The following is a 15,305-nucleotide window of genomic DNA, read 5'->3' as shown; positions in this document are numbered from 1 at the left end:
TTAGATTAGGTTTAGATTTGTTTTATGTTAGGTTAGTTTAAGTTAGGTAAAAAATGTCCCTCAGAGAAGCAGCTGCAACTAATTTGAGAAGTGGAAGGCAAGGCTATACATGCTGTAATTACAACAAAAATTGTTCCATGACTAAATTCTAAGAACAATATTTTTATTCAACATTCATATCAGTGCATGCTGAATGTCATTGTAAATGAGAAATAATGATATTTAGCAAATATTTCGTACATACATAACATGACTGTGTGAATGCTGACGTTCACCGGAGAAAGTCAACATTCACCAGATTTCGGTCATTCACATTAATAATATGTATTACATTATATTTTATGACATAAGATGGAAATGCATAACAATGAACATCATATGCCATTTCATAGAAAACAATTCTATTCTTGCAAGATGAAACGTTATTCAGGTAAGAATGTACTTAGGAGTTCTTTGATTTTTATCACTTACAGGTTTTCTGTGTGTCTATCATTCTTAGGGTTATCATAATGGTTAAAAGCAAAATACAGACAGATTAGCATTAAAAGCACTGTGAGGCAAAATAAAGGGAATTTATTCATATTTTTCAATCTAGTAAATTTGGGCATATAATATAAAGTTTTAATTTACACTTTCCTTTTGGACACAGAATGCAATTTTAAATATAAGAAAACTACTTAGACAACAACTACTAGTGAATTAAAAAAACCATTATAATGAATGTGCACATGTTCTCTAAAGCAAGAGCTGTTATATTTGCTTATATAATGTTGCCACCTAGCCAAAAACTACAATAATAATTATCTAAAATTTAGCACCTTTTGTCAGATTTAAATCTAAGTGGTCATGATTTAACTATTAACTGTGCAATCAGTTGAAAAGTATGGACCTTTTCTTTATTTTTTCTAAGTCTGGTACAGGCACGGAAACCCTTTAAAGTTACGGGCTGTCTGTACTAAATATGGACATATGGTAATCCTAATCGTTCTGAGACAAGGATAGTGTTTTACAATCTGGATAAACCAGAAATCTGGATTAACAGGATCCAGATAAATAGGGTTCCACTGTGGTAATAAATAAAAATAAAGGACTGAAGGATAAGAAATAAAAAAAAAATCATCAAATAAGGCATACAAATGAATTATGGCCATTTAATTATATTATTATTTTTTAATTTACTAGTATTTTATTACAAAAAACTGAGAGTACCATTTGTAAAAAAACAAAAATGTGATCAATATACAGGGTGATTCAAAAGTTCTTAGATAAACTTCGAAGGAGGTCAAAAAACAAACCATTTTTACCTTGAAAAATATAGCTGCAAAAGCCACTTGAGTATTCTAACAAACATGTGTATCTTACATGTATTTCTTTCCACATGATTCTTCCTGTACTTCTAGAAATCTGGGTGACATTTGCTGCTATATGTTCCTAGGTAAAAAATGATTTGTTTTTGTATCCCTGACCTACCTTTAAAGTTTGCTTAAGACCTTTTGAATCTTCGTGTATATTGAGTAAGTTGAAATACATAATGATGATGATAGATTTTTAGAAGTTTTTATAAAAATATTATAAATTGTTAATGTAGAAAAGATTCTAAAGAAAATTTTTCAAAAATTAATTTATTTTTTGTTTTTCTTAAAAGCAAGCTTTAAATTTAACTAAGCTAATAATTTCAAGTACAACTATTTATTCTCAGAAATTCCAAGATGAATGCTTATTTGAATTCATATTGGAACTCATGTGGATGAGTGTTTATACTCAAAAGCTAATTTTGCTAGAGTTGTTAAATTCAACTTTGCTCGTATATTATTTTAATTTCCAGTAAGGAGTTTTAGATTTTATTTTTAAGAATTTAATCCCATAATCTAGCGATAAATTGGATTAGAAAATAGTAGAATTTTTTGAAGTTTTTTTACTATAGAAAGTTATCTGTAGTAGAAAAAATTTGAGTTGTTAAGTGATAAATATTTTGATCTGATGATTTTAGAATTAATAATTAGTTATAGTTTGTGTTTCAAAATTGTTATTTTATCTGATTAGCTTATTAATCTTAAATAAATAGCTAAGTAGCAATAAAACTATTTCAAAGATGCATTCTAAATGAAAATTTATTTTATTATTATTTTAAGACTTCCAAAAAATTATTTTTCAGTTATATTTTTTTGCAAATATAAGTTTTATAGATAAAATATAAAATGAAATAGGGATTGTTTAATTATCAAAGATATAAAATATCAAAATGCCAATTTTCTTACTGTAATTTTCTACACAATAAAGTGTTATTTCCGACATAAATTTACTTATAAAAATAATGAAACTATTCAAATTTAAAAAGTACTTTGTTTTTCAGGTCCTGCTACTTTGCGTTTGTTGTCCAATAACAATAACAACAATCTGATACCTATTCCAATGTCTGTACAAGTACCACCAGGTCATGTTGTCCAACAGGTTATAGATGAAAATGGAACTCTCTTGCATGTAATTATGCCTCCTCAAGCTTCTGTCGCAGTTCCTTTACCAACAACTTTTGATGTAAGTTGCTATGTTGATAAATTCACTTAATATTTATGATGAATTTTTGTATTTTAAAAATCACAATTTTCTTTTTTCATTTAAAATACTTTTATTTATAATGAAGTTTTTTAATAATATGATGAACTTATTGTATTGGTTTTGAATCAGTTTGCCAGTTTGTTTAACATTTTTGATTGAAACTATATTTATCCTTATGTACCATACTTTATATTGTGGTGTGTTGTATAGTACATAATACCTATACATCATAATATATATACATATATTAATGTTATATGGTAAAAGAAAAATGAAAACCTATGTAAACTGTAATTGCAAGGCACTGAATTATTTTTTCTGTTTTATTAAGTTTCCATTTTGAAGAGATTTTTGTATTTTCTCTTTTTTTTAATCTTTAAATATCACCAGATAAATGTTATGCAGTTACATTCTTGCAGTAAAATCACTTTTACTTGCATTAAAAAATTTATTAATAGACTTAATTCAAATTAATTAAAAGTGATTCCAATTAAAGATGGGAGTATGTGAATGCAAGAATTGGAAACTTTCTATTGCAAAATATTCTCATTGTTCCCATGGATTTGTTTGGTATTCAAATACTTCTTGGATGTAATCTTTGAGCTCATACAACAGCAAACAAGACAATTTGAATATCAAAAACTAGTGCCTTGCTCTGCTATTGGAAATTCTGATCACATTACAGTAATACAGAAACAAAGTTATTCTATGATTTGGCTTCTTGAGGAATTTTAATACTTTAATTAATCATTTATTTCAATTTCTGTAATTATCAACATGTCAATCAACTTGTTTTTAAATATTTGGTACTAGTTAGTTACCAGTTAATCCATGCAAGACAAATTAGCAGTAGTGTTACTGTATTCTCATTGTTATCAACAAGTATAATTCATTACTTCTGTTCTGGAAAACTTGATTTTTGGAAACTCATTCCATTCTTGAAAGTTCCTGATTTTTAAAAGTATTTGATTCTTCCTTGGTTAATTCTAACAAAGAGTAATATTAACAAAGACTTTAGTCCATATGTTTCCTTGTTCCATGGCCCTTGTTATTCTGACAAGATGTTTGAAATTGTTCTAGGAATACAGTTTGTAATGTTCTATAACGGACTGCTTTATCTGGTGGCAATTTACTTGTCTACAAGTGAAATCTTAACCTGGATGTAGTGGAAAATTAAATTCTTTGTACCCAAAATGCTCATCCATTTTTGTGTTTGGCAGGTTTCTGGCTTATAGTAAAATTTAACATACAAAATCATTCCATTCTGAAGAATTTTTTCTATTTAGGCAAGTTGCTGTTTTATTTTGATTCCATTTTAGACAAGTTTTACTGTATTTTGATATGTATGATGATGATATATCCTTAATATAAGTATATATTGACAATTATCTTCAAACTGTATAACTTGAAACCACTTAAACAAGAAACAACAATAGACACTTATGGATTATGTATTAAGGGACTGAAAATTTATATTTTTATTGAAATATTTTAAATTTATTTGTTTAAAATAGAATAGTTGAAACTTTTTAACATGGAATGAATCATAAATCACAATTGAATATCTTGAAAATTCAAGGTGTTTGAATTTCCAAAATATCCAGTTGGGTTTAAAAATAAATATATTTTTTAACTCCAAAATTACTGATGAAAATTTATACAAATTCCTCTGATTTGAATATTTTATTTAATTTATAACTTTTGCTTTAATAAATATTAAGACAAATGTATGGGCACAGTCAGCATATTTAATTTGGAGTTTATAAGTTAACTTTATGTGTATGTATATAAACACTGTTTTGTTTTGTAAACATTTCCTATGTAGAATTAAAACGTGTAGAGTGTAATTAAAATTTTTCATATTTAGTATCAAAGTTAAAATTTAAACTATAAAAATTTATTTAATTTAAGGACTAATTAAGTTATGATATTCAAATAACAAATAACATTTTTTATTAACAGAATCATAGGGCAACTTCAAATACTAATCATACAGGAGGCACAAGTCCATTTATTGCTTATCCTCATCCTCAATTGCAACCTCATCCTGCTCATTGTCAATTTCATGCTCCTATTCACAATTCACATCCACATCTACATTTGATATCAGAATGTGTGCATTGTGGAATGCCATCTCATTCGCACCAATGTAACACACATTCCTCTAATCCAGGTGAGTTAGTTCTAATATAGCTAAGTCTTTTTGCATAAAAAGTCTTGTCTTTTTTTGTTTTTGCAATACATTGTATAAAACAAATATATTTTTAATATAAAATGTGATTGATTATAACAAAATGGGCCTATGAAGGAAGAATGGAATTTGTATATTTTGATTTATTTGAGAGTTTGCTTTTTTTAAAATGTGCTGGTAATTAATGGTTTGTGTTTATTGACAATATTTCTGATGCTTATAAAAGGCATTGTTTAATATTTCATATTTCTTTAAATATGACATTATTGTAGATTAAAAATAAGAGAGAACACACACAATAAAAAAACTTATAAAAAAGTTACACCTTTATAAATCCAGCAATGAATTTAATAAAAATTAAGAATGTTTTCGACCAGATTCACTGATCTTCCTCAATTACAGAATGTAATGGAATAGAAGAATAAAAGAACATAAATACAAATTTAAAAGAATGTAAGCATAAATTCAAAAGAACAGGCATTCGAATTTAAGGATGTTACATTAAAAATAATAAAATACATTGCTGGGTTTATAAAGGTGTAGTTTTTTATGAACTATTTACCTTCAGTTATTTTTGAATTTCACTGTTTAACTTATGTTTTTTTCCAAATATCAATGAGAATTTGTTGAAAATATTTTCAAGTCAAATAATCTGGAAAGCAAATGTGTATATAATTTTTCAAACTTTTCATTTTGATGTGACATGTTAAAATTTAAAAAAAAATAAACTGTTTTAAAAATTCTTAAATTTAATTGTTTATGCTTAATTGTTTAATTGTTCATTCAAAGTAAGATACAGCAGTCAATATTTTTAATGAAATATTGATTGCTGTATATTACTTTTGATTATGATATGAGTTGATATTTTCAATAAAATATTGACTCATATATCATAATCTGAATTTACTTTAAGCATAGACATTTAAATTTATTCTGTTACAGATTCAATAAAGCAAAGTATGATTCTTGTTTAATGTTGTTTTATTGCATAAATTTAAAAATATTTTCTGTTATGTTTATTTTTTATTATCTTTTTATTTATTTTGTTAATATATTGTTCTGTTAAATAAAATAAAATATACTTAAACTAAATCAAACTAAGATATATTAAGTAATTAATATTGAATAATTAACATGAAATACCATACACATTTTTGCAGCAAAATAATTAATTGAAACAACAACAACAAACATTTTTGGCCTTTTTCAGGATCCTGCTTTAGGCATCAGTCATTACTGACCCAATATTAGCCAAGATTCTAAATTTACAATGTTTTTAAAAGTATGTTCCATTGATGTCATCACATTTGAATAGTTAACAAGTATATCAGAAAATGTACTTATTTACATAGAATATTTTTATTATACACTAAAATTAAACTTGTATAATTTATAACAGAAGATAACGTGATCTCACACTAGACGTATACTGAAATAAATAAATAAATATTTATTTCAGTATACGTCTAGTGTGAGATCACGTTTATATATATATATAAACATGAGGATATATATATATATATATATATATATATATATATATCCTCACTCTGATACTGTATGTTAGCTTCCGTTTAGAGGTTATTGACCAATGACTGCAATGTGGTTGAAATTGTCTTGCATTCTTTACTATTATCGCAATCTCCATTGATTGCTACATAGAATATCTTCCATGCTTCCAGAGTTCGTAGTTTTGAATGTTGAAGACTTTTCTTATACGTTTTACAAAAGATATAATTATCCTAGATAACCAGGTAATTGACATTCCCTGGGCTTACTCTTATATTGGGCCAGTGTTGTTACAAGTTTATTATTAGAGACATCACATTGGATATCACTTTAATTCTATGCATCAATGATTAATTAGTAGAAACTACTTAAATAAGATGTCTCCTAAATCTGTTATCATATATGGGAACTGAGTATACCCCAGGTGCTCTGTTCTCGTTGATCTTATCTTTAACATTGGATAAAATATGGAAGATAGATGGACCATGTCATATGTTATCCTTGCATTAACAAATTTTGTTATCTGTGTTTATAGCTTGCAGCCTCAAGTCAAAGTCAATTATAAGGTGTCTGTGCTCAAGTGTTTGCAACTGTACTTCATTCTTCTTGGTTTTTGGGTATGTGGAGTTATGAAGCTGAATGTTCTGAGCTGATGTAGGAATAAGTGTTACTGCTATGTTGTTAATGGGTTCCAATTTATCATAGTTGTTAGCATTGAAGCAGTGGGTGAAAGTTCTATTCACTATTGCTTTAAATGTAGCCAGCTTATAATGAATGATATGTAGCCAGAAATGCCTATAGTTGCTGCTGTTCCAATTAAACATTATTTTGCTCGAAGAGTGTGTTTGGTATTTTATGTTAATTTGTGGCTTTTCCAGCTATGGAAGTATTGAGTAATTATTTCTCTCTTTATCATTAATTCTTTAAATTATTATAATTTGTATATTTTATTATAGAAATACAGTAAATATCTATTTCAATATAGATATTTGACTGCCATGGTACAATATGGCTTACTTCAGTTTCATTTTGTTTAAAGTATAATTTACTTGTATTAATTTGAATTTTAGAACATATCATCTGAAAAGATTTCAATTGGATATTATAGTTTTAATCTGATTTCACAAAAAAATCTTGTTGTATTAAATTGAAATTTAGTGCTTAGGAGTGAATTGGAACTATTAAGTAATTTTTTTCTCTAGTAATAACTTGTTTCTGTAGCTTATATAAAAGAAAAGGTTGAAGTACATGTGTCAAAAATCATTTCACTGTCATATTTGTATTATAAATATGTAACATTGTAAAGTACTATTTTTAGTATCTTAGGAAACCGACACTAGTTGCGGTCGGTAAAACTTCCGTTAACCTAACGGGTACTTTACGCGGATTCGAGATTAGTTTGCCAGGCCTGGGCTTTTAAATGTGCACTGAAAAATTAGTAATAATAACGATAAATATCAAGTCAGATCAAAAGTTCAAATATATTTAATTAGTAACTAGAATGTACTACGTACAAATGTCAATAATCCAAACAAAATTTATTAACGAAAATCAACAAGTCAACCCGACAATAAACTCAGCTACTTAGCTTAACTTAATAGTAATTCCCCTTTGAATATTCGACAAATCAAATACTTAGAAACTATGAACAAAATCTCTTACTAATTAAACGTCTATCCGTCACCTCACTATACGAAGAAACTATTTCCTCAATCCTTTCGATATCGTCAATCGAATTCCTCTTTAACACCTTGGATCGTCCAATTATCAATCTGGACTTCTATCAGAAAATACTTCACTTTCGAATTCACCTCGCTCTCAAAGTCGCCTCGATTTGGAATTCACCTCTCCTTCGGTTAACGTATGGGTTTTATACTGTGAGGTGACGTCACACTTCAGCTGAGTTACTCCCCTTATTTACATACTTAGTTGCTAACATTAATTTTCTTTTCTGGCAGCTTTAAGTTTCTGACAAAGCTTATAAACCGTTTACAAAGTATTTATCATAATTTTCTGGGATGTTAAGATGGTTTATCAAGTACTTCTTTACTAGTGAATGTGGGGACTCCCCCCCCTCCATTTTTTTTTCTGCGGATCGTTACTTCCGCCGGGCAGCGCAAGTGCGCAAGATTTTCCTACGGCGCTTATTTTTTCCGTGAGTTGTTTTATCTTCATTTTTCATTACTAACAAGAGAGTGGTGGGGAACCTTCGTCCTAAATAAACATAAGCCCCAAACAAAAGATAATAAAACGGAAAAATAATAATAAAATAAAAATAACGCTCGGACTCAGTTCCTTACAACATGAAAGATACATTTGACATATCTTTCATACAATAAACTTAAGGTAGATGATATATGTAATAAATATGAAGGTTATAAATAAGAAAAAAAAAATGATAGATTCAAGCTTTACATGATTTACTTTATACATGAGCTGAAACAATTACAATCATATTGGAAATAGATAAATCAATGTGCAAATCTGGATTAAAATAATACAATAAGAGACCTGTTCAAAATTTAAAAAAAACAAAACAAAAAATTTGGTAAAAGCTAGTTATTAAACAGGTAAAATAAATTTGTTCAGTTTCCTGTAATATGTAATTTATGGAATAAACTAATATTTCTTTTAAACCTCCCTAATTACTTTTTCTCTTATGTATTTTATTTTTGTTCAGCAGCCATTTTAAATTTCACATCTTATAAGCATGCATTAGTTTTGCATGATTAATTTTTATTTACTAATTAATTATTTTAAAACAAATGAAATGCATTCTTTGCAATATAAATGTTTGTTTTTCATATTTTTTGTATTTTCAGTATTTTTATTGAAATCTAAAAATTTTAATTAGTAATTTTTATACTGTTTGTTATAATTCAGGAAGAAAGATATTTTTAAAATTTTATTATAATGTTTTCCCTGATGTAATTAGTAAAATTCATTTTAATTATTTATATAGTAATTATTATATGCAATATTTTTATTCATAATTATTTTAATTTTTAAATGTATTTTCATAGATAAATCTTAAAAATATTAATTTTAATAATATTTGATTAGATCTCTTATTATTATTATGTTGAGTTAAGTGAGATATACTCGGTTAACACCGGTGGCTGTGTACCATGCCGGACCAAAGTCAAGGCATAGTAACCAAAACAGAAATTAAAGAAGTTTATCAGTGTTTGTGTCTGTATTCAGGAATTTTCTCACAATATGACATGTATTCAATATAGTGGCCTTCTGTAGTGTGATGTATGTGTTTCTATTCAATTGTAATGTGCCCAGGCTTTTGTGTAGTGTGTGTGGTATGACACCTGTAGAGGAGAGAACAACAGGTACAATAAGCACCCTATCCATCCTCCACAGATGCCTTATTTCCTGGGCGAGTTCTGTGTACTTGCTAATTTTTTCAGTGCATGCGTTTTGTATATTGTGAGTGTTTGGAATGGATATGTCTATAATGTATGTGATTTTATTGTGTTTGTCAATGAGTGTGATGTCTGGTCTGTTGTGGTAAATTGTTTTATCTGTGATTATGGCTCTGTTGTAGTACATTTTGTGCGTGTTGTTTTCCAATACTGTCTGTGGAATGTATTTGTAGTATGGTTTGTGGATGTCTACTAATTTGTGTTTCTTTGCAAGCTCTTGGTGTATTATATTTGCTACTTGGTTATGTCTGTGTAAATAATCTGTCTGTGCCAAGAGCTTGCAACCAGAGGTGATGTGTTGTATAGTTTCTGGCATGATGTGACATTTTCTGCATGTGTCATTTGTGAGTGTTGCATCTTTGAGTATGTGTTTTCTGTAGTTTTTAGTATTTATGACCTGATCCTGTATGGCAATCATGAATCCTTCCGTCTCCCCAAAGAGGCATCCCCGAGCTAACCAGTTGTTTGACGCAGTTTTGTCAACAAAATCCTGGGCCAGATCATAAGGATGCCTGCCATGGAGTGCCTTTCGAGCCCACGATTGCTTAACCCTTAGCCTGCCGTTTGCCACGCCCCCTTATTTTGTAAAACGGCCAAGGTCAAAATAGGTGAATCAGGCAATATTATTTTAAAAATTCACTAAAAATTAAATTATTATTTTATTCATATGAAAAAAATTACATATATTTATCAATATAGTTAGTTTTAAATACGACATATTTCAATAAAGTTTGTTTGAAACATTTATGAGAAAAAAATAATAATATATGATAACTGACATTCAGACTTGAAAATTTGTTACTATTTGTCAAAATTAACATTGCCTGCTTACTCCATTCTTATTGTCACTGAGCCAATACGACGTAGAATATTGTTCTGTACAATTTGATATAACATTTATGCATGTATGTTTATTCGTTGTGAAATTATCGCACATTATATCAAACATTTGTTTAAAATTTGAACTTTATTCTGCTTTCAACTAATATAATGAACTAATATACTTTATTCATTTTATATCAAACAAGATTATTTATTTTCGTAATAAACATATGATTACCAGTAGCAATAGATGTAACATTTTCGGATATTTTAAATTTAAAAAATAATTAAAAATTAAAAATTAAAAAAAATATATAAAATATCAGAACTGATGGTCATAACTTGAATATTTATGATGCATTAACATATTATAGCTGAATAAACTTATTATAGCATTAATGAACTTATTATAGTAATATTATTGCATAGATATGCTAAAAATAAAATAAAAAATAATCAGAAAATGAAAAATTAAGGAAAAACTATCGATAATTAAAAGTTTTTTTAATCGACAGAACACCACCTGGACAAAAATATGTAAAACAGACGATAAACAAGACGATACCGTCAAGTGCTGACATCTGTAGTCGATAAATTTTATAAAAATCGATTTTTAACAGGGTAACGATGAATCGGTACCCTGGCCGTTTTGCGAAACAATTAGGGTAACGATAGATCGGTACCCTGGCCGGGAAAGGGTTAATGGTGTCTATGCTTTTTATATATTGTGTTGTGTCCATATGATGTGAGTGTAAGTTTAATGGTGTGTTATTTGAGTCTGCTAGAGTTACTGCTTTATGTAACTGTGATGTTTCTTGTTTTTTGTAAAAAAATTCTCGCAGTGACTGTGTTTGTTTGTAGTGAAGGTTAACTATGTCAATCAGGCCATGTCCACCATCTTTACATGGAATTATTATTATTATTATTATTATTATTACTATTACTATTACTATTAATAAAACAGAATTTAATAAATTCTTAAGATTTTTATTTCAATGCTAATTTCGAATAATAAAAAAAATTTTTTTAAATCAAATCTTTAATATAATCTCATTTATTGCTTTTTTTTTCTAGCTATCATAACTTTGTTTTCAATATTTTCATTAACTTTATAAATTTCTGATATATTTAGTTACAGCACAAAAAGTAAAAATAAAATAAATATGCTCCAGTAGAGCAGAAAGTAAGGAAATATATTTAAAGTTATGCAACAATTAATTTTTTTAAAAAAAAAAGAAAAACAAAAAGTTGCTTTAATAAATTGAATCTTGAAATCAATAATTCATTAATTAATCTGGAAATATTCTTGTTTTTTGTCCCTTTTTTACTATATATTAAACTGGGCAAACTAGTTAAAAATATGAATAATGCTTTGAAATTTTATACATTTATTGTTTTATGTTAATATTGTAATAAAACATTACATATATTTATAAAAAATTACATATATTACATATATGGAATTTTCTATATTAATATATTTGAATAATGAATTATTATAGGACCATCATCTCCATCTAGTTCCCATTTGCATCATAAAGATGAAAGGTCTCAACGGCAGTTCCATAAGTTGAGGAAAAAATTAGAGTCAAGACAAAAAGAAAGTAGCTCAGATCTGTCCACTCATCATTCTCCTACCGCTTCACCGAAAAGAGGTGAATAATTTTAAAATTATTACTTGAAATTCATTTTGATATCACATTTCTTATTATAAATTATCTTCAAAACATTTTATAATACAAAATGTTTCATTAAGTTTTAAATACACTTTATTATATATTAAAATTAAATAAAAATATATTAATTAAATCAAACAAAATTATATTAAATAAATTTCGTTTATTAAAAACAAAATTTTTATTTACATTTTAAATGTAAAAAATCAATTAATTGATGCTATATATACTAAAAAATAAACAGGGAAGACCACACAAAAACAAAATAAGATATCCAAGCAATATCTAGCTGATGCAGGTATGGTTTATAAATTAAATTTATAAATAAATCAACTATTTCTTTATTAAACATTATTTTTGTAATGTTTGTCCAAATACTGTAAGCACCAAAAATTTTTTCCGAAATATCTTAATTGTTCTGAAAACTTTATATATCGAAATAAATTTTTTTTAAATATCCAAACATGATAGTTTAAGTATTAAAGTCAAACAGTTACCAGATTATATTGGCCTATATTATTACTATTGTTATTAATTAAATGCTAAGGAATTTGGCAAGAGATGGTGCTGATGCCTGCCTCTAGTGCCAAATTAATTTGCATTTAATTAATAATAATAATAATAGTAATATAATCTGATATAATCTGGCAGTCATTTTAGATTTAATTTTTGTTTTATTTTTTACTTTTTTTATATTATTTAAAAAGAATTAGTATATAAGGCCTAATTAATATTACTACAATAAAATAATAAAAATAACTATATTTGTGTGAACAACAAAATTAACACGAATAGTAAATTAAGTAAAGAACTAAAATAAGAATATTTATATTCTAAATTTATACATTAAGGATAGTATTTTGTTACAAATACAAATTCAGTGATAATTTTTTTCCTTTAATGGATTAAACAATTAAATGTTTTGATAAAAACAAATTGCAGGAATATAATTAAGCCACACTATATAATTATAATTTATTACTGTATGTAATAATGTTTTTTAGAATTTGTAATTAATTATTTATGGTAATATTTTGTATTATTAATGTGATACAAATTTTATATTTTAAGATACTTTTGATAAAAATTTGATAGATTGCTAGTTTTGAACTAGATGTTATTACTGCATCAGTATCAAAATTTATTAGTATCATTTAGTATTCTATTAAAGTATAATTGCTAGTAGCAGTCATACTTCGGTTGAATGTGGTTGGTACTAACTTTTAGATTGGACATTCCGTAAGCTAGAAACATATATCGACATGTGTAATATGTTCTTAGAATTTTTAAGTTTTTACTCAGTAACTAAAATTAATATATAAATAATCCATAATTATTATAATTATTAAAATTATCATGAGATAGAAGCCTAACCATCCACCTCCAGTCAGATTACTTTACACCTAATTATTAGTTTTATTATAGTCTAATAATATAGCAAGTCATTTTGCATTAACAAAAGCTAAAAGATAGTTTATGGTTAGGTGAAGTTATTTGCATTTGGCAAATGACATATGAATTTGTAAATTTATGTATTTTTAATACATAAGTCATTGATTCTGTAATTACAGAGAAAATAATAGAGATATTTAAAGAAATAATACCCAAGTATTTGATTAATTTAGGCTCTTTTTCTGTTTGTTTTTCCTAAATTTATTTCAATACAATACTGTAGAATTTGCTTATTGCAGTCACTTCAGAACTTATCTCTAGTGGTAACGATACCAAAATTTCTAATAAGCATGGAATGTAAATAAGACTACAATTAGTGGAAATATTAGTCATATTGACTCTTATATTTAAAAGAGATGTTAAAATAATTAAAAAAATGTTCAAGTTCAATATTTATTAATTATAATTGTCATTATTCATTATTATTAATTCATCTAGCATATAACTAAAGCAGCAGATTTTTGTCAGCAATTTAAACTACTGTACTACAAGCAAAAACAATGTTTAATATTTAAAGTGCTGGTTAAGACTTAGGATAATTGATAATGTGCAACTGATAACAAATTCATATTATCACATTGAGGCTGATATTGCAAAAAGACAGCTTAAAAATATCTGTTTATCTGAAAACAATAACTATAACTGAAACTCCAGTTACAATAATCAAAATTTTATAAGTGTACTTCAGCTTGTATGTTTTGGGACTTGCTGATTCTGATAACAATAAATGACTCACAGATAAAAACTGCTTTAGTAGTAAACAACTCAATTATCTACACATAACCTTGTACAGCAGCAATAAATGACTGATAATATTTGTGATTACAATAAGTGGATTCTTCTGTATGGGAAAAGTCTGAAAAATTATAAATTAGATAATAATTGAGATGATGATGTGTTAATGGAATGCCAAATGAACAAAATCATTAAATAATTAAAATATGACTTAGTAAAAAAAATTATGGAGAATAATAACGTTTTTGGCATTACCATTAAAAAAAGTAAATAAATATTTTTATTTCTTGTTATAAATTAAATTTCAAATGATTTTGGGTTTTCCAGTTAATTTCAATGAACAGTACTTGGACAAATATAGCATTTTCATATTCAAATTTCTATGCATAATTAAATATAAATGTATTATTATTGTTTTTTGTTAATTAATTTTGAAAAAAAAATTATTTTGTGTATTTCAGATAAAACAGATGATACAAAAATGCTTGAAGAATTTTTATCTAATGTAGCAGCACCTTCAGTAAGTGACTTCGTATTCATGGAAGTTTAGGGATTGAATGGGGAAAAAAGCTTAATTTCTAAATAAAATGAATTTATATGAAATATATTTGAGTTTTTAATACTTTTTTAGGTGACTGAAGTATCAGCTAGAACTGCATTAATTTCTTGGAAACCAATAGAGCAGTCTTCAGAAAAAGATGATGGGAAACTTAATGAGAACATCAATAAAGAATCCATTATGTATGAAATATTACTTTCTGATAAAGGAAAAGAAGATACTTACAAAAGCATTGGAAAAAGGTAAATTATATATTAAAAGTTAATCAAATAAACATTTCAATAAGGAGACAAGCAGAAGTGAAATTAATGATAATGAATTAGTAATTTATATCAGTTAGTTTTTTTATATTTAAGAAGTAAACAGACAAA

At 26.5% G+C, this 15,305-nt stretch overlaps 1 protein-coding gene across 2 annotated transcripts in view; it reads left to right on the top strand.

The window, feature by feature from the left end:
* Nucleotides 1–15,305, top strand: part of mtgo (miles to go) — a 93,581-nt gene that overhangs the window by 43,679 nt on the left and 34,597 nt on the right. For both annotated transcript variants that reach the window (XM_067286834.1, XM_067286828.1), the window contains exons 2-6: nt 2,354–2,535; nt 4,519–4,729; nt 12,015–12,167; nt 14,837–14,895; nt 15,007–15,176. In XM_067286834.1, the coding sequence (XP_067142935.1) occupies nt 2,413–2,535; nt 4,519–4,729; nt 12,015–12,167; nt 14,837–14,895; nt 15,007–15,176 (716 nt within the window). In that variant the 5' untranslated portion in view covers nt 2,354–2,412. The remainder of the gene's footprint in view (nt 1–2,353; nt 2,536–4,518; nt 4,730–12,014; nt 12,168–14,836; nt 14,896–15,006; nt 15,177–15,305) is intronic.

Source organism: Centruroides vittatus, unplaced genomic scaffold (genome assembly GCF_030686945.1).
Source record: "Centruroides vittatus isolate TY-2023 unplaced genomic scaffold, ASM3068694v2 contig_1276, whole genome shotgun sequence".
Classification (NCBI taxonomy): domain Eukaryota; kingdom Metazoa; phylum Arthropoda; class Arachnida; order Scorpiones; family Buthidae; genus Centruroides; species Centruroides vittatus.
The sequence above is the reverse complement of the archived record's forward strand: the minus strand, read 5'-3'. Positions and strand labels throughout refer to the sequence as shown.